The sequence below is a fragment of the Melanotaenia boesemani genome, chromosome 20 (genome assembly GCF_017639745.1).
Source record: "Melanotaenia boesemani isolate fMelBoe1 chromosome 20, fMelBoe1.pri, whole genome shotgun sequence".
NCBI classification, from domain to species: Eukaryota; Metazoa; Chordata; class Actinopteri; order Atheriniformes; family Melanotaeniidae; genus Melanotaenia; species Melanotaenia boesemani.
This window is the reverse complement of record NC_055701.1, coordinates 8021914-8042909: the sequence shown is the minus strand read 5'-3', so window position 1 is coordinate 8042909 and position 20996 is coordinate 8021914. Positions and strand designations below refer to the sequence as shown.

The following is a 20996-nucleotide window of genomic DNA, read 5'->3' as shown; positions in this document are numbered from 1 at the left end:
AAAAAAAAATCATTCTGTCATAACAAACCAGTTAAAAACAGCCAAAAAAAGAAAGAAGGTTGCTGTTTATTTATGTGTTGGTGAGTATTTCTTTCCAGTTGTTTTATCAGATGTGTCCATGGGCACTTCATTCGTTGCAATCCTCACCTGGCGCGGTCGTCTTTCGTCCAAAGTAGCCCAGGACATGGGAGTAGAGATCCCTTAGCGATGCGTCACCCATGGCAGCACGACCCTGCCGCTGAGGAGATGAGCCCTGGGATGAGCCCTGACCTCTGGGTCGAGGTTTGGAGGACAGAGCATGGACAACAGTCTTATAGACGCCACCAAGAAGAGCCCCCTGGTGATGGCGTGAGGCAGTGCTTCCAGGCTCTTGGGAGCGTGAGCGGGACACTCGAGATCGCAAGGCGGAACGTCCTAAGCGTCCGCGTACTCCAGAGGACACGCCTGAGGAACCTGAACTACTTGACAATATCTCTGAGTGGGACTCAGGGCCAAGATTGGATACCATGCAGGATCCAGAGTGTAGCTTGTTCTTGTCCCCTCCAGGCCCAGACCTGCTTTCCAGGCCTCCAGGGCCAGCTGTGGCCCCTGCCCCACTGCTGTCTAACACAGTCCCAGATGACAATTTCTCAAGGCCGCCTGTTCTGTGGCCAATCCCAGCCACAGAGCCAAACTTACCTGCACCCCCTGCTCCCAACTTCCCCCCTGAGCCTGCCCCAGCTCCAGCCCCTGTCCTCTCCCCAGCTGAGTGACTGTGTGTGTGGAAGTGACTGAGTCGACGAAGCCTGGCTTTCCAGTGCGCCTCTTTATTCTCAAGAGGGTTGTGGAACTGAACAGACTCAGTTGAGGGCCGGAAACTGACATGAACACCCCCAGTGTGTTGCCTCTTGGTGCTACTACGGGACATCTTTGCTTTAGTGGGGTCTGAGGTTTGGGTAGTTGACTCAATACTAGATTCAACTGTGCAACTATCTTGTGGAATCAAGCTTGATCTGTCATGTTCTTCTACTTTATCATTGCATTGTTTCTCTTCTCCTATTTGACCCCACATGTCAACTTTCCCTTCTAACCCTGTTTTAATATTTCCCTCAAATCCCCTTTTCTCCACATTTCTTTCCAAGCTAGCACTCCCCTTGATGGGTGAAGGCCACTGATCATGCAACTCCAGACACTCATAGATACTCCGTTGCTCTACCTCATTTTCCTCTGTGGAATCCACACTGCTGTGTCTTACTGATTTACTTACCTGTCTGTCCTCTCTTACCACCTGCTTTGCTTCTCCTACTGATCCTACATATTCTAATTGAGATCTAGCGATCCCTGTTTGCACCTGTGCAGGTAAAGAAACGTGTACAGATGTGTGGCCAGGACTATCTTTCTCTCCAATCTCCTCCTTCCTTTCACCTCCTTTGTGAGTAAGGTAGTCCCTGATAGAAGAGAATAAATCATCCTCCTCTGCCTCAGCCCCAACTTCTCCCTCCTCTGGATTAATTTCCTTTTCAGATGAAAAGATGAAGGCAGAGTCCCAATCACTTACCCAGTCAGAACTAGAACCACGGCTTCGAGAGCTAATCTGGAGCCAGGGCTGATCGTAAACACTACCATAATCTTGTGCCTCTGAGGATGAGGAAACAGCACCATTTAAGAAGGTAAAAGGGGTGGGAGAAGGGGATGTGAGGGGTTGTGAAAGTGGCTGAGCTGTGTGGTTGTTGGCTGCGAGTGAGGAGGTAGTTGTGCAGTAGTTGTGGGGAGGATTGAGGATCGAAAGGGGATCCCTCTGAGGGTCTTCACCTTTGACCCGCTCTGCAATGAAAGGCTCCATGATGTCAGAAGCACTGCTGCTCCTTGCCAGGGAGGATGGGGCATCCAGGTCACAAGGCCCTCCCTGGAAGACCTCAGAACAGGAAGTGGGAGGAGTCTCATCGCTCTGGGATGAGTGGCGCATTCGAGAGGTGCGAGATGTCAGTGTGATAGGTGGGTCCTCGAGGTCTGGTAATCAAAGGAAAATGAGGACAGAGAAGTGAAGTCAGTGGAAGAGGTAATATTAAAATATTAAAAAAAAAAAAAATCAAACAAACTACACTTATCTCAACAAGCAACATCCAAAACGATGCTTAATGTTTAAAGCTTTGTGTCTGCAGCAGCATTATATATTGTTTTTCTTTAGTCAGATCGTGGCCATCACTTACCGTTACGTGTGAAGAAAAGGTAAAACAGATGGATGCAATGGTTTCTGGTTTTATTTTAAGCCAAAATCAGAGTCTAACACTTTATGGACACCAACACACTTTATGTGCTTCAGTGAAACAATATAAATGTCCCTTTATACTACATTCAACATGAGATCAAACAGGAATAATCCTTTTTGTTTTTTTTATCAGGAATAATAGTCTAAAAGTTACTAACTTATATCAAGCATCCACTCATCAGTGGGCTAGCTCATTTTTCTATTTCTAGCACCTGCGTTGGCTAGAAGTGACGATTATTGGTATAGATGGGGCACATCTCTTTAATGGAGATTAATATGTCTGCAGCAGGTTAAAATGTTCCCTTAATAAAACAACGATGATCTGTCAGACCACTCAATGTTTATGGTGTTAATAATCACGACAAACAACAATAAAATAAAAAATAAAATTATATATATATTCAACAGAATCGTTGTCAGTAATTTACTTGGCATCCAAACAACCTGAGTGTGTTTAAAACAACAAAATGAAGTGGAGGGTATACGCTGCTCCCTTTGTAACCAAGTTTGCCAAAGGCTGCGGACCAGCTGTTTATTTTGACTGGGTGTATACAATTATGTATAAAAGCCAATTTTTATTGAGCTGTGAACACATAAGTTTATCACAAAATCAAAACCACACACAGCCAAAGAGGGAAAAAAAAGGTTAAAACAGGAGTCCAATTGAAAGCAACGGCAACAACAAATCACATCAAAATAACTATCATACAAAACAACCAGTAATAGTGAAATCAGCAAAAGTGCAGAAAAAATAGATGCTAATAAGAAAAGATATCAGGCACGATTCATTAATGGAAAAGGAATTATGTGTGCAAGCAGATAAGTACAAGATGCAGGTTACAGGACAGAAAAGCAAGCAGCATGCAGACGGGTAAACAGAGACATCGATTTATGTCATCTACATGTAAAACATACATTTACAGCATTGTTTTGTTTTAGGAACGTCAAGACTGCAAACTTTTAGAGAAACATTCAAATAAAAAAACTCAAATAACAGTAACAGTAATAATATTATATATAACAAATAAAGTGGTTACATTTTTTTGTAAACTGTAATAGACACTAAAAGTAATTACAATTCAACTTCTAAATAAGCTGTTTTTAAAATGTTAATAATTATTTCTGAATCCTAAAGCAAACATTTGACACCATAATTAACTATCTATAATTTACTGACAGATATCAGGTGCAGAAATGAATTAGTTGGATTCTTTGCCATGAATATGCAACATCAAGTGTGCAACATTTATAACAACCAGAATGCAAAAATTGTATGTAAAAGGAACATCTATGTTTTGAAGTGCATGTATAATTAAAATGTATGATATGGAACTGTTTTGTTTTCATTATGTTAAAGCAAGCAACTGACATAAAACACATGCATGCGTAACAGTTTTTTTGTACACTATTAGGACAAAACTTCTGTTTTTAATGAATCTGGTTTGCTTGCATGTGATAATGATGTGGACGTGATGTGCCTGGTGGAATATAGAGCCATTTCTTTCCGATTTGTCTGTTAGTTTGCACGCAATGCTATTGTGTATAAGCATTGTTAGCTTATAACATGTTGTATTAAAGTGTAATCATTGTGTTTACCATCCTATGAACAACCTTTCCTTATATCCTTTAATAAGTTACATTAAGTTTAGAGAATTTTCTCAAATGTACAGTGAATTTTTTAACAAAAATATTTTATTATTAAAGAAAATTCAAATGTGCTATTATATGTTTTAAACATCAATTTATTTAAAAGAAAATTACTGTTTCAGTCTTAAATCATGGTGAAGTATTTTCTTGTTATTTGGTGTCCAAGTTGGTTTAGGACTGAGGACTGTTAGTGGGATAAAACATGTCTCACTGGCATGACACAAAACAACTAACTGAGAAAATAATGGGGAGGCAAACTGATCATGAAAATAATATATATGGCCCTCTATTGGCCCCCACATGCAAAATTAGAGCTCTGCTATTGAACATTTTCCTCGCTAATACCAAGAAAGTTAAATTCGAAGGGGGCTGTGCAATTCCCGATGGAGCACATGCAAACTGATGCTTCACTAATGACAACCAAACAGATGCGTAGGACACTACAGTTTCCAGGCAGACAGGCAGGTAGTGCAAAGAGAGTGTACCTGCCAGATGGTCGGCAAGGGGGGGTAGAAAAGGGTGGTGGTGGTGGAGGAGGACAGGAAGAGGCGGAGCCAGAGCAGGAGCACTCTTAGCACTGCGGATAAAGGCTGAGGACAGCAGAGAGTCCCCCGTAGAACAGCTACGCAGAGCTGAAGAAGTCGTAAGAGAAATAGAAAAGATAACGAAAAAAGATGGAAGAGTGTGGGAAAGAGAAAGAAAGCAAAGGAAAGGGTATAGTTGAAGTGAGGAGGAAGGTGGTGGCAGATATATGGGTGAAGACGGAGGGATGAAATTAAATGAAACAATAGAAAAATATATAAAATGCAGGGAAGACAAAAGTTAAAAAGGGTGTTTGGGAGGGGGTTAAGAGAGAAAACAGATTTTGTGCAAATAAAAAGCTACTTATAAGACAAAGACAAAGCACAGAGTAAAGTTTGTAGGAAAGAGAAGAAATTAGTGAGCAGGCTTCAGGGTCATCTGTAGAAGGACAGAGGCAGGGATTGTGAGGAACGAGCTGCAGAGGATTAGCTCAGCAGGATAGACAGTGAGAGGTTGTGCTTGAACTTCTGTGCATCTCAAATTTCCTGACAGAAAACAGAAACACTGCACCTCTGCAGGTGTGATACATTTAACTTTCAGAGAAAAAGGGAAATCTGCACATTTGACTGACAGTACGATTTCTGCATGCAAAAGGCAGAAATAGCAACCAACAAACTGTGAAAAACAGCTGCATAAACACCATAAACAGCACTGTCATTTCCTTATAGGTTGCCAGGCTGAATTCAGGGAGTTATTAAACTACGTGTTAACAAACTGAAATACATGCCAAACACAGAGTTTGCAAGTTTGTTGCCACTGATTTTCTGTTTAATTATTGTGTCATTCAGCATTCCTCAGCTTTTTCTGTTTCCCTTCTTCATTAATGTTTTCTAGACAGCAACTTTTCCCTCTAGACTATTTATGTGAGGCTTCAGCCAACTGTAAATGGATTAACTGAAGGTCCAGATGCATCTCACAGATCCTGCATCAGGTCTTTGTTTGATTTTTCCTTTTTCTTAAGGATCTCACTTTCAGATAATTGTGATTTGCTGCAGACACTTCTTCTGGGCCCCAACTGTTTCCACAAAAGTAAACACACTGTCCATCTATGACAGGCTGCTAGTAACACTTTTTTTTAGATTCTTTACTACATTGTCTGTTATATGTAAGCATGCATTCCTTCAGTTAAGTACCCTTTTATGCTAAAATGATTTAGATGTCAGTGATAAGTGGTTTAACAAGCAAACAAAATAGATTCCTGGTAAGCTGGTCTGAAATAGAGTGAAAAACTAGCCAACAATTGAAGAAAAACATTGAATATAATACTATTGCTTAAGACCAATTTAAATTATTTTAGGAAAATCTGGCTCATTAAAAGCAAATTAAAAAGAAATGAGGGCTTGTTCATAACAACCTGGCAAACCAACGGGGGGTAAAGTGAACTCTGACCTCAGCTCTGCCCACTAGTGGATGAACTGAATTAACAACTATAGCAATGTAAAAGATGCATGGAACATTTGACAATGTTTGAAATGGACATACCTATTTATGTATGTAAGGGAGCATAAATGCTCCTTTACTGTTTAGGAATATCTAATATATTTTTTGATGTTGTCGGTCCTACAAATTCACATTCGCATTTCATGTATTGAACTGTCATTACACTGTCAGAATTTGTATTTGCATCTGATTACAGAAGCATCTCAAATCATTAACTTTACCTCCAGTCAGCAGTAAAAAAAAGAGCCATGTGTACATCATAGACATTGAACGCATAATTCATGCACATCGATTTGTTATCCGTGCACACGGATGCCTTTTGTTTTCCAAACATGCTCACTTCTTTCCTCAGAGAACAGGAAAGTGTTTCTGTGTGAGCAGGACTTCAGAGACATTGAAGATACACACAAGTGAGGACTCTGACAAATGAGCAGTCTGCCGTCTATTCAAGGCAAAGGTAAGAATTTGCATGAAACCTTGGCTAAGATGACTCAAGGTATCTGTCAACAGTGAAAACAACAAGAGTAAACCAAACCAAACCAGGCCAGCTAATACGATGGAAGAGAGACAAAGTGTCACAGAGTAACAGTCATATACAGAACAAGTGAGCCTCAACCTGGATAATGACATTACCTATTCTAAAAGATAGTTTCTCACAAATAGGGGGAAGGACACACAACAAAGAAGAGATGATACTGACCTACAGTCTTCTGACGTACAATACTCCTGGCTTTTTCGATACCTGGTGAGCCAGCAGTAGTGGCGCTTCGCTGCCTCATGGCTGCTGCCTGACCTGGTTGGTCTCTGCTCCAGCCTTTAGAGAAGGAACGGTCCACAATCTGCCGCTGCCCCTCTGAACCAATAGCTGGAAAATTCACAGAAAGCAGTTAAAACACAAGAAGTTATTTTCACTCTGGTTAGAAACTAGTAATACTAAAATTGTAAGCTGTAGAGTCAACACTAACTTGATTTAATTTCATGCTAAGAACTAGGGCTGCAACGATTAGTCGACGTTGTTGACAATAGTCAACAATAATTGTCAACAACTAATTTACCCGTGGACTATCGAAAAAAACAAAACATAACAAAAAAAAAATACAGAGTGAGACATTGTTTTCTTCCCTATCTCTGCTGAGAGTTGCACAATGCACATGTGCAAAGAAAAAAAAGAAAACTACAGAGTGAGACGTCGTCTTCTTTTCCTATCTCTACTGAAAGTTGCACATGCGCAATAAAGTCTGCCAGAGGAAAAATGAATAAAAGTTATTCATGATGTCACATATTGTTTGAATTCTTGCTTGTGTTGTTCTTACTCTCAAATGTAAGTTGCTTTGGATAAAAGTGTCTGCTAAATGACGGTAGAATAGAATAGAATAGAATAGAAATATGGTGGCCGACCAGGTAATAGAACGGCGGAAGAAGACGCCAAAAGTCTGAAATAACTTTACGTTAAAGTTACAAAATAAATTAAATACATGTGAGATTTGTAAAGCGGACCTTGTGTACCACGGAAGTATGTCTGCAATGCTCGAACATTTAAAGACGAGGCACGTCAGACTTGCATAACAACCTTATGCAAGATTTCAAAGCTGAAAGTGAAATAGGATCCATTTAATAATCATGAGATACATAATCCGATTGGTCGACTAGTCGTTTTAATAGTCGGTGACTATTCAACCATCAGAATAGTCATTAGTTGCAGCCCTACTAGGAACACTTAAGTGTAAACTGATTACCATCATTTTACAGAGTTGCACTTGGCTGCAGTTATGTAGTGTCAAAAATGTTTGGCGGTGTTACAGAACTGCTGTTAGGAAACCATGTGTGCAGGTCTCTGGTGACTGACAAACCTTTTCCTTTGTGTTTCTTCTGTTTTTGTTCACTGAGCTTGTCCAGAGGCAGCTCGTTCAGGTCGACACTGTACAGATTCCTTGCCAACACCTACAAAGATAGAAACACTGTTTAAACACTACAGTGCTAATGTTACCACCATAAATCCACACAGAAGCAACCTTTAGTACCTTAGTAAGAGTTTCCATGGTGAGGGACCACTCAGTAACCAGTTCCTCCCAGCAGGTCAAGGAGGAGAGGACAGAGAGAAGGTCATCCCAGAGGTCTCTGCTTATATAGACGTTCAAGTTGGCCTTAATCCAGGCTACTATCAGTGTCTGTACAGTTACAGGGTTACAGGGATGCCACGTTAGAAATGGTTGCATCCCAGTAGAGGACAGCAAATAATAAAACTGAATCATCATGCACCAATACCATACATATGAATTACTTAAAACACTTGTCTCAGAAACTGAGGTACAGTAGTTAAAAAAAAAGTATCATAGTGTTTCTTTTCATTGTTCATTTTACATAGAATATATACAAATGGCTTCTTGTAAAAAAAAAAAACAAAGCTTTCAAAAAACATTTGAAACATGGTGAAAGTAATATACCTGAAAGATAGGCCCGGCCAGTCTTCCTGACAGAGTGTTGTTCTTCTTGCCTTGAGGCATGATGGATGGAGGTCTTTTCATCACAGACTCTGTCACCCTCAGTAGAACCAGCAAGATCTGCTCCCTGCAAACAAATACTTATTTTTGAGAAACACCTAAAATGGTTCTTGAATCAGAGGCATGCAGACAGCTTAAAATGTGTCTGCTTTCTTTAGATAATGATAAATTATATTTCTTTTATACCATGTTTTCTGGTCCATGGTTTCATGCATGACAAGGCTGCGGTAGATGTTTAAAACTCGCTTGCACATGTCGACGTGCTCCTCTAAAAGGAGTTTGATGTCGTTGGCGGGTTCCAGGAGGAAAACATTGGAAGAGTGGGTGATGAAAACCTGGAAAAGAACATGGCCAATAAATGAAATGAGGTGACAGAAAAAAAAACCAAAACAATTTCTTATTGGAGAAGCTGTGAAAATATGTGTGAATGAGTGTGCATTAAGTGGAATGGAGACCATGGAGTGTGAGTGCCGTGCCTGTAGTGTTGTCTGAACTCCAGCATGAACACTGTACTCCAGCAATTCACTGTCAATCTCTTTGTTCATTCTCTGAAACAGAGAGATAAGACATGCAGTGTCAACTTGACTAACCATTGACTTGAATAGCTTAATGGATTGTGTTAAAGGTTTTGAGAAATTTCCACCTCTTCTTCTTTGTCTCCCAGCTGCGAGCCTGCATCCAGACTGGTAGCTGCAGGTATAGGGTAGGGGCCTTCCTCTGGTTCCTTCATAAACACTGGCTTGTCCTCCATGGATATCCACTCCTGATAAACACGGACCACTTTTCGCATTGCGGCTGCCTCACACATGGGAAGTAGAAAAGCCTAGACCGGTGGAAACAGGACATTTCATGTTACACGTAAAGCCTTAAATCTAGCATTTCTTATTATTATCACTAAAAGCAACTTTAAAGGGAGATATTACAAAGAGAGATGGCTTCTAAATCCCTTTATTAAACAAGAACGAGAGCAAATTAGGTCACAAAATCATTACATATTTACTGGATTATCAAAGGTCTGTGTGAGAATGTAGCTGCTGTTGCATGAATGGCTGTCACATTGACAAGAATTCAAGTGTTTTAAGAAATTGCATGCAATGAAACAACTGCTGAGCGAGCGCATCCACAACGTTTGTGAAGAACTCACTGATGCATTTCTTATTAAATGGCATTCCTCCAGGACACATTCAATCTCTAAAATGAAACCAAAAAGCAGACATGTGTTCTGAACCAAACATCATCCAGTACAAACATGCTCATCGTGTGCAAAGAGCTGTTGGATAGGCCGCTACAACAAAGAAGCAGTCTGATAACAGCATGTTAATCTTTATGCATCAATTCAGAACTGATGTGTGCAGCAAGTTACTCAACTTATAACATGTTAAAAGAAAATTCTGTCACAAACATCTAATCCATGGACAGAGTTGTATGACACATAAAACGTGATCTGGAAAGTGGTACCAGTTTATCCTTTCTGCGTGAAATACATAGCTCTCTGATGATACACATGGGTGGAGCTTACACAAACAAAAGAAATGCTAGGAGCCCCGGTACTTAAGGACGGATAAGCCCTTAAGTAACGTGTTCTGCTTTTAATAGTAGAGAAATTGTTGAATTTCCCATTTATTGCTACTACTACATTAACACTGCTTTTTTTTTTTAACATATTTTGGCCAGATACAGCAGGAAATACAGTTTTCTAAGAAGGTACTAACTTTTAACAGTGTGACACACTGGAATCATCAGTTTGACAATGCACCCACTCCCTTTTAAATAACTTTACCTGTCTAAAGATCTCTGTGATGAAGTTGACGTTGGTTCTGGAACTGGTCAGTACTCTCCTCACCACCTCCATGTCTGTCAGCTGCTCTTCGTCCATGGAGCAGAGTGAAGAGGAGCTGGGCTCGCGCTCCGTCAGCGTAGATGTGTTGGAGTGACTCTGTTCAGGTTCACCTGGAGCCCCCGGACCTCCACAGAGCCCCATGTTTCCTCCTATTGGCCCCAAGGAGCTCCCACTTCCTTCCAAGTGGCTGTCAGATCGAATCCCCCCTCCACCGCTGTCGTCTGAGCTGCCTGCTGAGCGAGCGGCCAGTCCGGCTGCTGCTCGCTGGAGGCCAGCAAACATAGTATTTTTTTTTTCTCCTTTTTCAATTTCTTATCTCAGAAAAAACAAACTTACCTGTATGTTCTTTGGGACGTTCTCTCCCTCTGTTCCTGGGATGTGCGTTTGTGTGTTGGGTCTTGGCTCCAACCAGAAAGAAACCAGCCAGCGGATAAATATAACTCGGGCCTGAAGGAAACTCTCCTTGGTGCAGTAAAGTGTTTCACCGCCATCCTGCTCTCTGCGTACAACGCTATAGTACGGCTTAGAACGCATCGGAGGCACATCTACATCAGCAAAAGGAAATTCATTTTTTTATAACAGAGTACAATAATATTAAGATCCCTTTTGAGTACATCTGTTCCAGTTCATTTAGGTTTACTGTGTTTACTAACCTAGCATGGGGCTGTAGAGGCTTGTCTCCATTGCGAAGTTGGGAAATATGTGAGGAAGGTAAAACTTCCTAAAGTGACCAAAGAGGAAGCTAAAGCCACGTTCATGGTTCTCTTTACACCGCCACTCGAGAGACTTTGCCTGGTTGACGCACACACACACAAACACACAAAGCTTGCTTTGTAAAGAGATTGTTAAACACACAAAAGCGGATCAAGTGGAGAGGAGCACCATTGTCTCAGCGGAGAATGTTATCAGTGTTTGAACGCATGCATGCACGCATGTGTGATTGAAGCAAGAAGAAGAAAAATACAAGCAGAAAGTAAATGTGTGCCAGCGGGGGGTGCAGTGTGTATTTAAGAGAGTTAATAATTCCAGAGAGGAATCTGACACTCTGTGTACCATCACATGTGAGTGACTGACCCAAAACCTGGTTTCTCCCATGTGTTCAGCATTAGTGGTATTAGTGAAGCATTGCAGCATTTTCAACAGTGTAATTATGCTGTATTAACTGTGTTAGTAAAGAAAGATGATAATACCTGGTTTACCATGTATTTCAGAAGAGCTTCTAGAAAGTAGGCAGTGAGGTCTTCCTGGTTCTTGTCACCTGACTGAGGAGCAACCAATGGTGTGATTTCTTCTGGTGTAACCTGAGCTGCATGGAGGAAATACAAGGAGATTACAAAAACATGGAAATTCAATAAAATATATCCCTCTTTATCTTGACATGAACTCTGTGGAAAACATTTGTAAATTTTCATTTATGACTTTAAATCTACAGGATGTGCATTTGAGTCTGTGTTTGTTCTACTAACTCTCCATCAAACTGAGTGGTGGGTTGATCAAAGTGTCCAGGGTGCGTGGGGTCCCGTGGAAGAGCGGAGCAGGAAAACCTGGAATCAGACAAGCAAACATGCAGAGCTGCTCCCGCTCTGCATTACTCTGCAGGGCCTGCATCCATAACAAAAAAAAACGCACGCCTTCCCGACGGATCTACAGTGATGATAGGAGAGATATTTAGAAGACAAGGAGAAAATCAAAATTAACTTTTTGTTTTGGCTAATCTTGGGACGTTTGACACGGTCAGAAAACAAGAACAGTACCTTTAGAGAATTCCCAGTGTGTAACAGCTTCTTGAGGATAAGCCCTGAGAGAGAAATTCATGTCAAACAACAGCCCACGACTTATACCAGCTCCTGTATCAAACAAATCAATCTCTAGTGTTAAATTTCACAACAGCAAAAAATGTATGAGACGAATTGCCAAACTAACCCTAATCCTGCATGTAAGACTTTTTAAGGAAAATGTTAATTATGTAGACATAGAAAAAATTATGGTGGTTGTATTGTCTTAATTTCCATGAAGTGGCACACAGTTAAAATCTGATGGTTTAAGAAGAGGGTGGAGAGTTACCGATACTGTGAAACTGCCATCGGCTCTGGATCCTCTCCGGCAGGAGCTGGAGAATTTTCTGGAGGAAAAATAAAATTATATTGCAAGTTCTGAGTGATTTTCTATCATTTTGACCTCTAAATAAAGGCTGGATAGAAAGAAGGACTCACCCATTTTCTTAAGATTATAATATTACGATGAGTGGCTGGTTGTTCACAAAAAAAAACCCCTAATGATACTGCTCAGAGCCAAATATTTAATTTCATATTAATGAATAATCAAAAATTCTTTTCATTTTTCCCTCCCAAATTTGAACATATAATAATTATTATTAAAACCCAGAAATGTCTATAATGTCTTTTCAGTTCGTTTCTTCATGTCTTGTCCTTTATTGTCCTGTCTTACAACTGTTTGCCAAAGAATGTTGAAAAAGTCTAATTGCCTCTTCTAAAGCAAACAAACACTTAAAATAAAAACTTTTTCAGAGCTTTAATCCTCAGTTTTAATTCCAAGTTTCTGCCTTTGTCTTCTTACAATAGAATAATCCTTGTTCAAGAATTATAATCAAACTCATGTTTACTTTTTACACCAAGAACAGAGAGAACAAAGCAAACATCCAAAATGTGCCACAAGAAATAAAACATATAGTGCATTTGGTCTGAATGGGTTAAGCAGAATAATTTATCCTTCTTCTCTCTACACAGCTATCTTATCCTAGCTACTCCAAAGCACCAACACTCAGCTGTTGGCAAACACCAGTGGGTTTACTCTGAGGTCAGTGTGGGCTGGTGTAATGGTACAGACAGAGAGCACCTAAAGGAAGCTAAAGCTACATGTCAGGACTCTTTCCTGTAACCACAGTGAGTCCAGGTTGAGGTACAATTCTCTTCAATAATTGTTCTGGGGTTGTTTTCAGAGATAATGTTGTGAAATAATGAAATTTAGCATTAATGCTTATAATACAATAGTTTTCTCCAAAACTAAGGTTATATAGAGATTTGAAAGGTTTTGTCACCTCAAAGATGAAGAGGATTGAGTCCAGCTCCTCCCTCTGAGACTTATGACCTGAAAAACACAGATTAGCTTTAACAAAGCACAACAATAGCGCCTGATGACTATTTTTTATTTATGTTAAAGCACTTTTTATTACTTAAATAATCAGTAAAACCTACCTTTTTGCTTGAGGCTGACCTCAATGGTGACAAAGTTTTCAAAGAAGACATAGTAGATATGGGAATAGTAGATGTCAAAGAACTGTTTTAAATCTGGAGCCTCTGAGTTTTCTGTGGGAAAAAACACGGAACATGAATAAATCCGGGAATTAACAAACACACAATCCAAAATTAAACATATGTCAAACTGCTGAAAACTTTCTATTTGATTTTGTGGTGGAGAAAACAGTGCTTAGGTTGTACTCTCCATGAAACACTCAGACCAATGGTAAAGTGAAATCTTAAGAATCATTTAACAACTGTAAACATTTAAATGAAGTAATACGATTCTTTTTAACAGCAGATTTCAAACAAAATCTAAATGTATGCTGTGAAGACCTAACGTTTGACTTTTTAATCACAGGAAGCACATTTAACAATTGTAACCTCACTGCTGTGTTAGAGTTCTCTAAACATAAAACAAACAGGAGTAGAAAAGACACGCGGCTCAGTTAAGGTTCCACCCACAGTTTAACATAAAACAGGAAGTTTACCTTCATATGATTGTGATCTTAGTGCTGCTGGTTTTAATTACATGGAAGAGACATATAGTGGTAAAAAATGCACAATCCCCTTTTAGCAATACTGTGCAAGCACCACTGAGACATCATGCTCCATGCTGGTACACACACTTATATGCACAAATAAAGACACATTCAGAGGAGTCTCTGGTGATAATCTTTGGCTTTGTTTATATGAAGCCTGAAAGCTTAACTCACAGACACATTGAGCCCGTCTGTGCCAGAATGACTACCCTTGTAAGGTCTCTGTGGTCTCACTGAGTGGTTTTCCTTCTCTTCCTCTTGGGACTGACTTCCAAACACATTTATCAACACTTGACTATTAACTCTCACCTCATTCAAAGAGACTGATTTCTAATAATAGAATTAAACCTTGTGATGTCAGAAAAAACACAGACAACAAAAAGTATTATCTTATTTAGACCACAGTTATTCCGTATAAATGTGGGAAAGATTGAAATAATCTGAAAAGATGAAATATGGCCACAACCTTTGGTTTTCATTGTAATGTAGATTTAATGACAACCCAAACAAGACCTATTAACAGCAGACTGCGTCAAATGAAGAGCAAAGGAGTGCAGAAGCTCCTTGTGGAATCATTATGTCATAACAGATATAAATTATTCTACCCTCTAAACAATAGCATAACAATCTTAGTGCTCATTCTCTCTCCCAGGAGAAAGGTAGTTAATCTTTTTTTTTTTTTTTACAAAATTAGCAGAGAAAACAGGCAAATTTAAACATTTTTTTGTAAAATACATCATTTGCAAGAATACAATCAACAAAATTGACATGCATTTCCAAATGTGGCTTGTCTACTTTCTAAAATGGCATTGCTACAGTAAATAGTTTTGCAATAACTAATGCTCTTTCTTCAACAGATCTGGCATCATGATTGCTAAAGCTCAGTGGTTATGTGCTGTGCTGTTTACCCCTTAAACCAGTGTTACTGCAAAAGTGCGTGTCTTTGTGGTTGTTATCATGATCTTGTGTTCCCCATAGACCACTGAGAGGGGGCACACCCCTTTCTCTTTCTGTCTAACACACACATACATATATAGAGCACAGTAGCTGTTACAATAGAAGCAGGAAGTTTAGCTACTGTACTGGACACAGAGGAAATACAAGGGGCTATTTCCCTTCTCCTGTCTGTCTGAGTGCACCAAGCTATTTGCCAGACACACACACATACACACACATTGAATCATTCACACTTCCATCACTTATTAATACCAGGTCATCATCCCAATCTCTCCCACACATTTCAAATGTGTTCAGTTAAGCTGTTAAGAAAAACAGCATTTCTCACTTGTCAGGTTTTTTGTCCAACACTCAGGCACGCCCCTGTAATCACAACAACCTGACTAACTGTAGCATCATTAAGTCTGCTTAACACATATAAGACTCCTCCTAGTCCAAAAATCAAACACTTACACTAAATATGAACCATGCCTTTAAACCGTCTTGTTCTAATAGCAGAAACACGTTTGTCTTATTTACTAGACACTTTTGGTCTGTACACTCCACTGTTCTTTTGGGGGAAAGTCAAAGACTTTAACTGGTAACATAAAAACAATTACAATGCCAAATTTGTGACCTAGTATTACCAAGAACTATAATGGATTTCAAGAATTTCGAGGTAGACATTTACTATGTGATCAGACTGGCACGTAAAAGCTAACCTCTTAGCCGCTTATTAAAGATTTCTAACTTACCTATGACTATTCTGAGATGTTTGAGCCTCGTCAACACGTCCTTCTTTGGGTCCAAGACTTTCTGTGTTGATTTTTTAACGTCCCCATGAGGCTTTTTTGAGAACATTCCTGAGGCACTAGGCACAAGAACTGTAGACAGCAAGGAGGAGCTAGCTGTATAGCAACTAAAACAGCCTCAGTTAGCGTTAATCTTCAAACTGTGACGAAAAACCTTGGCTCCTGGATAATTTATTAACGCCGCCCTGCGAATTAGCAACTCTCCGCAATGGCGCGGAATATCTTTAGGGATAAAATCGGTCGTAGAGGGCACATTATGCTTCAACAAAAGACAAATATACACAACGTAGCGGGGCAATGCATCCATCCATCGCACCTCTCTTCAACTGTAGTCCGCAGCCTTGATGGCTAAACTGGCTGGTTAGCTATCTCAGCTGTCCACTCAGAAAACATCATGGCGGAGAATTGGAGGGAGGAGTAAAAAAAACAAAATAATAGATATCAGATAAATCCAACGCAAACAGATTGAATAAACTTTAGTTATCTTGTTCAGCCTTTGTAGTGAATAAACTTATTAAAAATATAATAATAATATTGTAAAGAAAACACTTAGCCTTTCTTTAATTTTAGCTCAAATTATCCGCCTTGGGGTGGGGTGGGGGGGCAGTACTGAATTTTGGGTAGCGTAGTTTTACTCACGTTCTTAGACTTTTGATCATACGACGTTATTGATTCAGAAAACTACAGTTCCCAAAACAAATAGAACAGTCTGCCCTACCGAGATTTGTTTTTAGCATAGCTGGGACACACAAGTGAAATTGAACTCAACGGAGAACAAGAAGTTTAAGATAATTTTATCCGAGAAGTACTTTTCTACAAAGATTCGTGCAAAGATATTGCGTTTTACCATCTTGTGAGTCATGAAATAGTTTAAAGTTAGTTCGTTAACGTCTTTCTGTGTTAAACTGCGATATGTTGCATGCCACCAACCTAGTTTGCTAATATGCTAACAAAATGCTAACTTTCTGGGTTGTGCGTTACGTGTAATTAGATCATTAACAAACCTTTTATTTAGTTAATGGCTTTTAAAGTATATATATATATATATATATATATATATATATATATATATATATATATATATATATATATTATTAGGAAGCCTAAGCATTAGATTGAAATTCTTCAGTGGATGAATATTTTATATTTTAGTGTTGATATTTTACCAAGGCAATCTTCCATGAAAGTGAAGCTAAATAAAAGATACACGGGGTTTAGACTAGGTTAAAGAATAAAGTATTGACTATCAAGCTCGCTAGTATGGTGTAAATTATTATTTTCCATTTTCCTGGCAATCTCTCATGAAATAAGGGGCGGCACAAGACTTTTGACAAGTAGTGTATGTTTCTGTTTGACAGCCATGCTCTGAAGTGTATGTGGTGCTATGCCAGTGCACCGTGACCGAGAGAAGAAAGAGAGTACAGCTGAAGAGATGGAGGTGGAGGAACACGAGCAAGAGGCATCTAGCTCAGATGAGGAGGATTCTGACACCTCTTCTGTCTCTGAAGATGGAGATAGCTCTGGTAAGAAACTAAAAAACCACAGAAAATGAGTATAGTTTTTTTTTTTTTTTTTTTGATTGAACATTTATTTTAAGATATTGTTGCTGCCAAGGGTCAACAATATCATTGCCGATCCTTGCCAAATGATTGTGCTAAATGTCTTGATATGATGATCTAACTTCCTGAGTTTCTGCCCTCTTCCTTACAGTCTGTGATTATACGTATAACACATAGGTGTGTGTGTGATACTTTCTGATGCTTTGTTCTTTCAGAAATGGATGAGGAGGACTGTGAACGGAGGAGAATGGAGTGTTTGGATGAAATGTCTAACTTGGAAAAACAGTTCACCGATCTCAAAGACCAGTAAGATTCACATTTGTCCCAAAAACTTAAAAATAACAATAAGCAGTGTCAAAATGTTCTGCTGTGATTGTGCCCAGTTTGTACCGAGAGCGACTCAGTCAGATGAACAGCAAGTTGGCTGAGGTGGAGGCGGGCAGGGCAGCAGAATATCTTGAGCCTTTGGCAGTGCTGCTGGAGAACATGCAGGTCCGCACTAAGGTAGCAGGTAAGTCTAACACACAGATGCACTCAAAGTTTTACTTTGAGTCTCCATATTTATTCTTATATCATGTCTTTGTCAGGTATCTATAGAGAGTTGTGTCTTGAGTCTGTAAAGAACAAGTATGATTGTGAGATCCAGGCAGCTTGCCAACACTGGGAGGTAAGACACACACTCACTGATAATTGAATTACTTGTACCTTATCACTAACTTGATGGAGGTTCTCTTAATCTATAACCTGTGTGTGTGCAGAGTGAGAAGCTGCTATTGTTTGATACAGTACAGAGTGAACTGGAGGAGAAAATTAGAAGACTGGAGGAGGACAGACACAGCATAGATATTACATCAGGTAACAGAGTTATTAGATTGTGCTTAATGCTTATGTGCATATTTATATACTGTACATACCCTGTCAGAACATAGACTGTACATATTATTTATTTGTGAATGTGTGTTCTTGTTTGATATCACCTGTATGCTTCTGCTTACTCCACCTTGTACTGTTGCAACAAAGCAATTTCCCCACTGAGGGACTAATAAATGTTTTTTTTATTCTTATTCTTCTTAATACTGCAGCTGAAATACATCTGACTCTTTCTGTTTGTGTCCTCGCTCAGAGCTGTGGAATGACGAGTTGTCGGGGAGGAAGAAGAGGCGAGACGCTTTAAGTCCAGACAAGAAGAGGAGACGACCTTCTGTGGTGTCTGATATCCTTAAAGTCTCTTGATTTTCTTAATTACTGATTCTGCCTAAGTCTTTATTCTTTTACTGCTTAAAAAACCAAATACTGAAATTCAGATGCACCTTTTCTCTGCGTCCTAACTTTCCTTAACCCTCACTACGTCCATATATTGTCTATATGCTGCCTGATCTGGACATCCTGGAGGACTGGACAGCTATCAGAAAGGTGAGTGTGCTTATATGTGGAGATGTACCTTTAAAGTGTCTGTGAACATCCTTTAATAGCTATCTATGTGTGTGTTGTCATCCAGGCTGTAGCTACATTGGGTCCCCACAGAGGGAAGGCAGACTCTGAAAGCTCCATGTTCCCGTTCAGATCTGACAGAAACAGGCCAACTCTCAATTGCTGAGGCACCCATATACACATCAACAAGCACACAGACCTCAAAAACATGCTACACATGCATATGTACATTTGACCCATATTATCTGAACCCCATCCACAGTTTACAGTGACCACAACTCTGCCTTTGAATGACACCAGTTGGTAAGCTGCCTCTTGTGCCAACAGTCATGCACAATGAGGACTTGCAGGTTCGAACATGGATGAAAACGTTACTGATACGGTCAGATAGATACTGCTGCTTCATTTTAGACTCAGGCGCTATAGAAGCTTTCAACCAATGCAGGTTCTCTTGCAGTTTTACGACAGAATCTTTCATGTCACTCATTTTCAGCACCTTCCATATAACTTTGATGTCAAACTTCACCCCAGATTTTGTATTCTTTTAATGGTATAAAAGCAGTGATGCAAAATTTAAAGCATTGTGATAGTTATGGTAGTTATTAGGTTAGTTAAAATCTCCAAGCAATGAATAAGGATGCACAAATCTGCTATTTATAATTTCATGCATTTACATTTTTAGAAATGCATGATAAATAATTCCAGCTACTCACGTTAACATCCTTTGAAGAGAAGCTAGATTTTAATCTTGAAATCATTACATACAAATGGTTGTTTTATACCAGAAATTTACCTTCTTTTTGACAAACGCTCACAAATGTTTAGTATATTAAGACCTTTACCTGTAGTACTTGTTCTGATTTCAAAAGTGATCTCTTTGTTGACTCATTAAAACCCTTTTCAGAAAAATTAAACTTGAGAAAACTCAGATTGTGCAAACCAGGAAATCAGTCATTTTGAGCCCAATGAAAACATGAAAGACATTTCACACATTCAACATCGTGTATAGCTGTAAAAATAAGATTTTCAGTCCTAGGACTTGAGGGTTATTATTGAGTTCTGCTTTAGCTGTGAAGCTGTTCTTTTGTGACATTACATTTTTTTTTTATTTTTGTACCTTTATCATATGTATCAGGCAATTATTTTATGCTTAAAATTGTCAAATTATGATCATACTTGTTATTTTTACAGCTTTCTTTTACTTTACAGTGTGTAATTGGTAAGAGGACATGTGACAAAGTTTAGTCAATACCTCTGACTTCCTGTAGAATCAGGGAACAATTTTTACCACTTACACCGCTGGTAGCAGGAAATGGTGATTTAAAAACAGCTAAAATAGCTGCATTCAGTGTTCATTAACATGGCCATTTGATTCTTTTTTTCTGCACAACTTGTTTTCATGAGGATGTTCAAGTAGAATTAAATATTTGTCTTTGTATTTACCACTACATCCCTGCAGTGAAAGTAACCAGATGAACAGGATTTCATTAACTCGAGGGCCGATTAGAATGAAATCAGCATATGAACAGGTAAAATGCAAAAGTTGCATTGTGTAATTTTACATCTACCTCTTCTCCATGTCACTTGGTCTTTGAAATACAAACCAAGTTTGCATCAATATCTATGAACAGGTACATTATGATCATCCCACAAACTGGGTTTTGTTAATTTTGTTTGTTACTGGTGTATGTTCAGAATTGTAAGCAACATCGGCTTTCCAGTGACAATTGTGTTTTTTGAGGATTCAGGTGGTGGGCATGGTTAGTATTCGAATGGACTTGTTTTTTTATTTATGTTAATGTACCGGGCATATGTATTTCTTTTCTTGTTAATTCTGTGGATGGGTTTTACAATTAAAAGTTGTTTTATAAGCTTTTGTAGTGTCTTTGATGACAGTTTTAGCAGTGACAGCACTGCCAGGAATCCTAAAGGTAAATACACTGCCTGGCCCAAACAAAAGAAAAAAAAAAAGGTTGCCACCTGGATTTAACTGGATGGAAATAAAGCTTGTGACAGTGCAGAAGCTTATGAAAAAATGCCACAGCCAATCCAACAAAATATTAGTCTGAGACATTTTTTACAGGCAGTGTATATTAATTGATATCTTCAGTAAGCATATGTCCAGACCAAAAGGAGCTTCAGTGCATCAAAGATCCTCCATCTTTGCAGGTGGTCACCTCATTAATATAACTGATGTTCAG

The 20996-nt window shown here is 39.2% G+C and overlaps 2 protein-coding genes across 8 annotated transcripts in view; one reads left to right on the top strand and one right to left on the bottom strand.

Annotated features, from left to right (window-relative positions):
- ralgapa1 (Ral GTPase activating protein catalytic subunit alpha 1) overlaps window positions 1-16178 on the bottom strand; it is a 77995-nt gene extending 61817 nt beyond the window's left edge. For 4 of the 7 annotated variants that reach the window (XM_041971391.1, XM_041971396.1, XM_041971393.1 and 1 more), the window contains exons 1-18: window positions 15749-16173; window positions 13474-13584; window positions 13317-13366; window positions 12323-12380; window positions 12013-12056; window positions 11725-11902; window positions 11449-11564; window positions 10912-11050; window positions 10595-10803; window positions 10199-10522; window positions 9062-9241; window positions 8895-8966; window positions 8605-8753; window positions 8362-8485; window positions 7939-8085; window positions 7768-7858; window positions 6618-6782; window positions 1792-1989 (exon numbers count right to left, since the gene is read on the bottom strand). In XM_041971391.1, the coding sequence (XP_041827325.1) occupies window positions 1792-1989; window positions 6618-6782; window positions 7768-7858; window positions 7939-8085; window positions 8362-8485; window positions 8605-8753; window positions 8895-8966; window positions 9062-9241; window positions 10199-10522; window positions 10595-10803; window positions 10912-11050; window positions 11449-11564; window positions 11725-11902; window positions 12013-12056; window positions 12323-12380; window positions 13317-13366; window positions 13474-13584; window positions 15749-15854 (2461 nt within the window). In that variant the 5' untranslated portion in view covers window positions 15855-16173. Of the gene's footprint in view, window positions 1-147; window positions 1990-6617; window positions 6783-7767; window positions 7859-7938; window positions 8086-8361; window positions 8486-8604; window positions 8754-8894; window positions 8967-9061; window positions 9242-10198; window positions 10523-10594; window positions 10804-10911; window positions 11051-11448; window positions 11565-11724; window positions 11903-12012; window positions 12057-12322; window positions 12381-13316; window positions 13367-13473; window positions 13585-15748 lie in introns of all 7 variants that reach the window. The other 3 variants (XM_041971389.1, XM_041971390.1, XM_041971394.1) reach the window with 3 other exon arrangements.
- Window positions 16179-16513: 335 nt separating this feature from the next.
- brms1la (BRMS1 like transcriptional repressor a) lies at window positions 16514-20737 on the top strand. The gene is made up of 9 exons (XM_041971126.1): window positions 16514-16658; window positions 17164-17328; window positions 17580-17670; window positions 17748-17875; window positions 17952-18031; window positions 18123-18219; window positions 18488-18577; window positions 18713-18777; window positions 18863-20737. The coding sequence occupies exons 2-9, from the start codon at window positions 17190-17192 to the stop codon at window positions 18959-18961; spliced, it is 789 nt and encodes a 262-aa protein (XP_041827060.1). The 5' UTR covers window positions 16514-16658; window positions 17164-17189; the 3' UTR covers window positions 18962-20737.
- The last annotated feature ends 259 nt before the right edge of the window (window positions 20738-20996 follow it).

Bases quoted from the DNA above. Each gene is read 5' to 3' on its own strand.
- brms1la (XM_041971126.1), top strand. From the start codon at position 17,190: ATGCCAGTGCACCGTGACCGAGAGAAGAAAGAGAGTACAGCTGAAGAG. The intron at 17,329-17,579 runs GTAAGAAACTAA...TTGTTCTTTCAG, and splicing joins TGAAGATGGAGATAGCTCTG to AAATGGATGAGGAGGACTGT. The intron at 18,578-18,712 runs ATATCCTTAAAG...AACCCTCACTAC, and splicing joins ACGACCTTCTGTGGTGTCTG to GTCCATATATTGTCTATATG.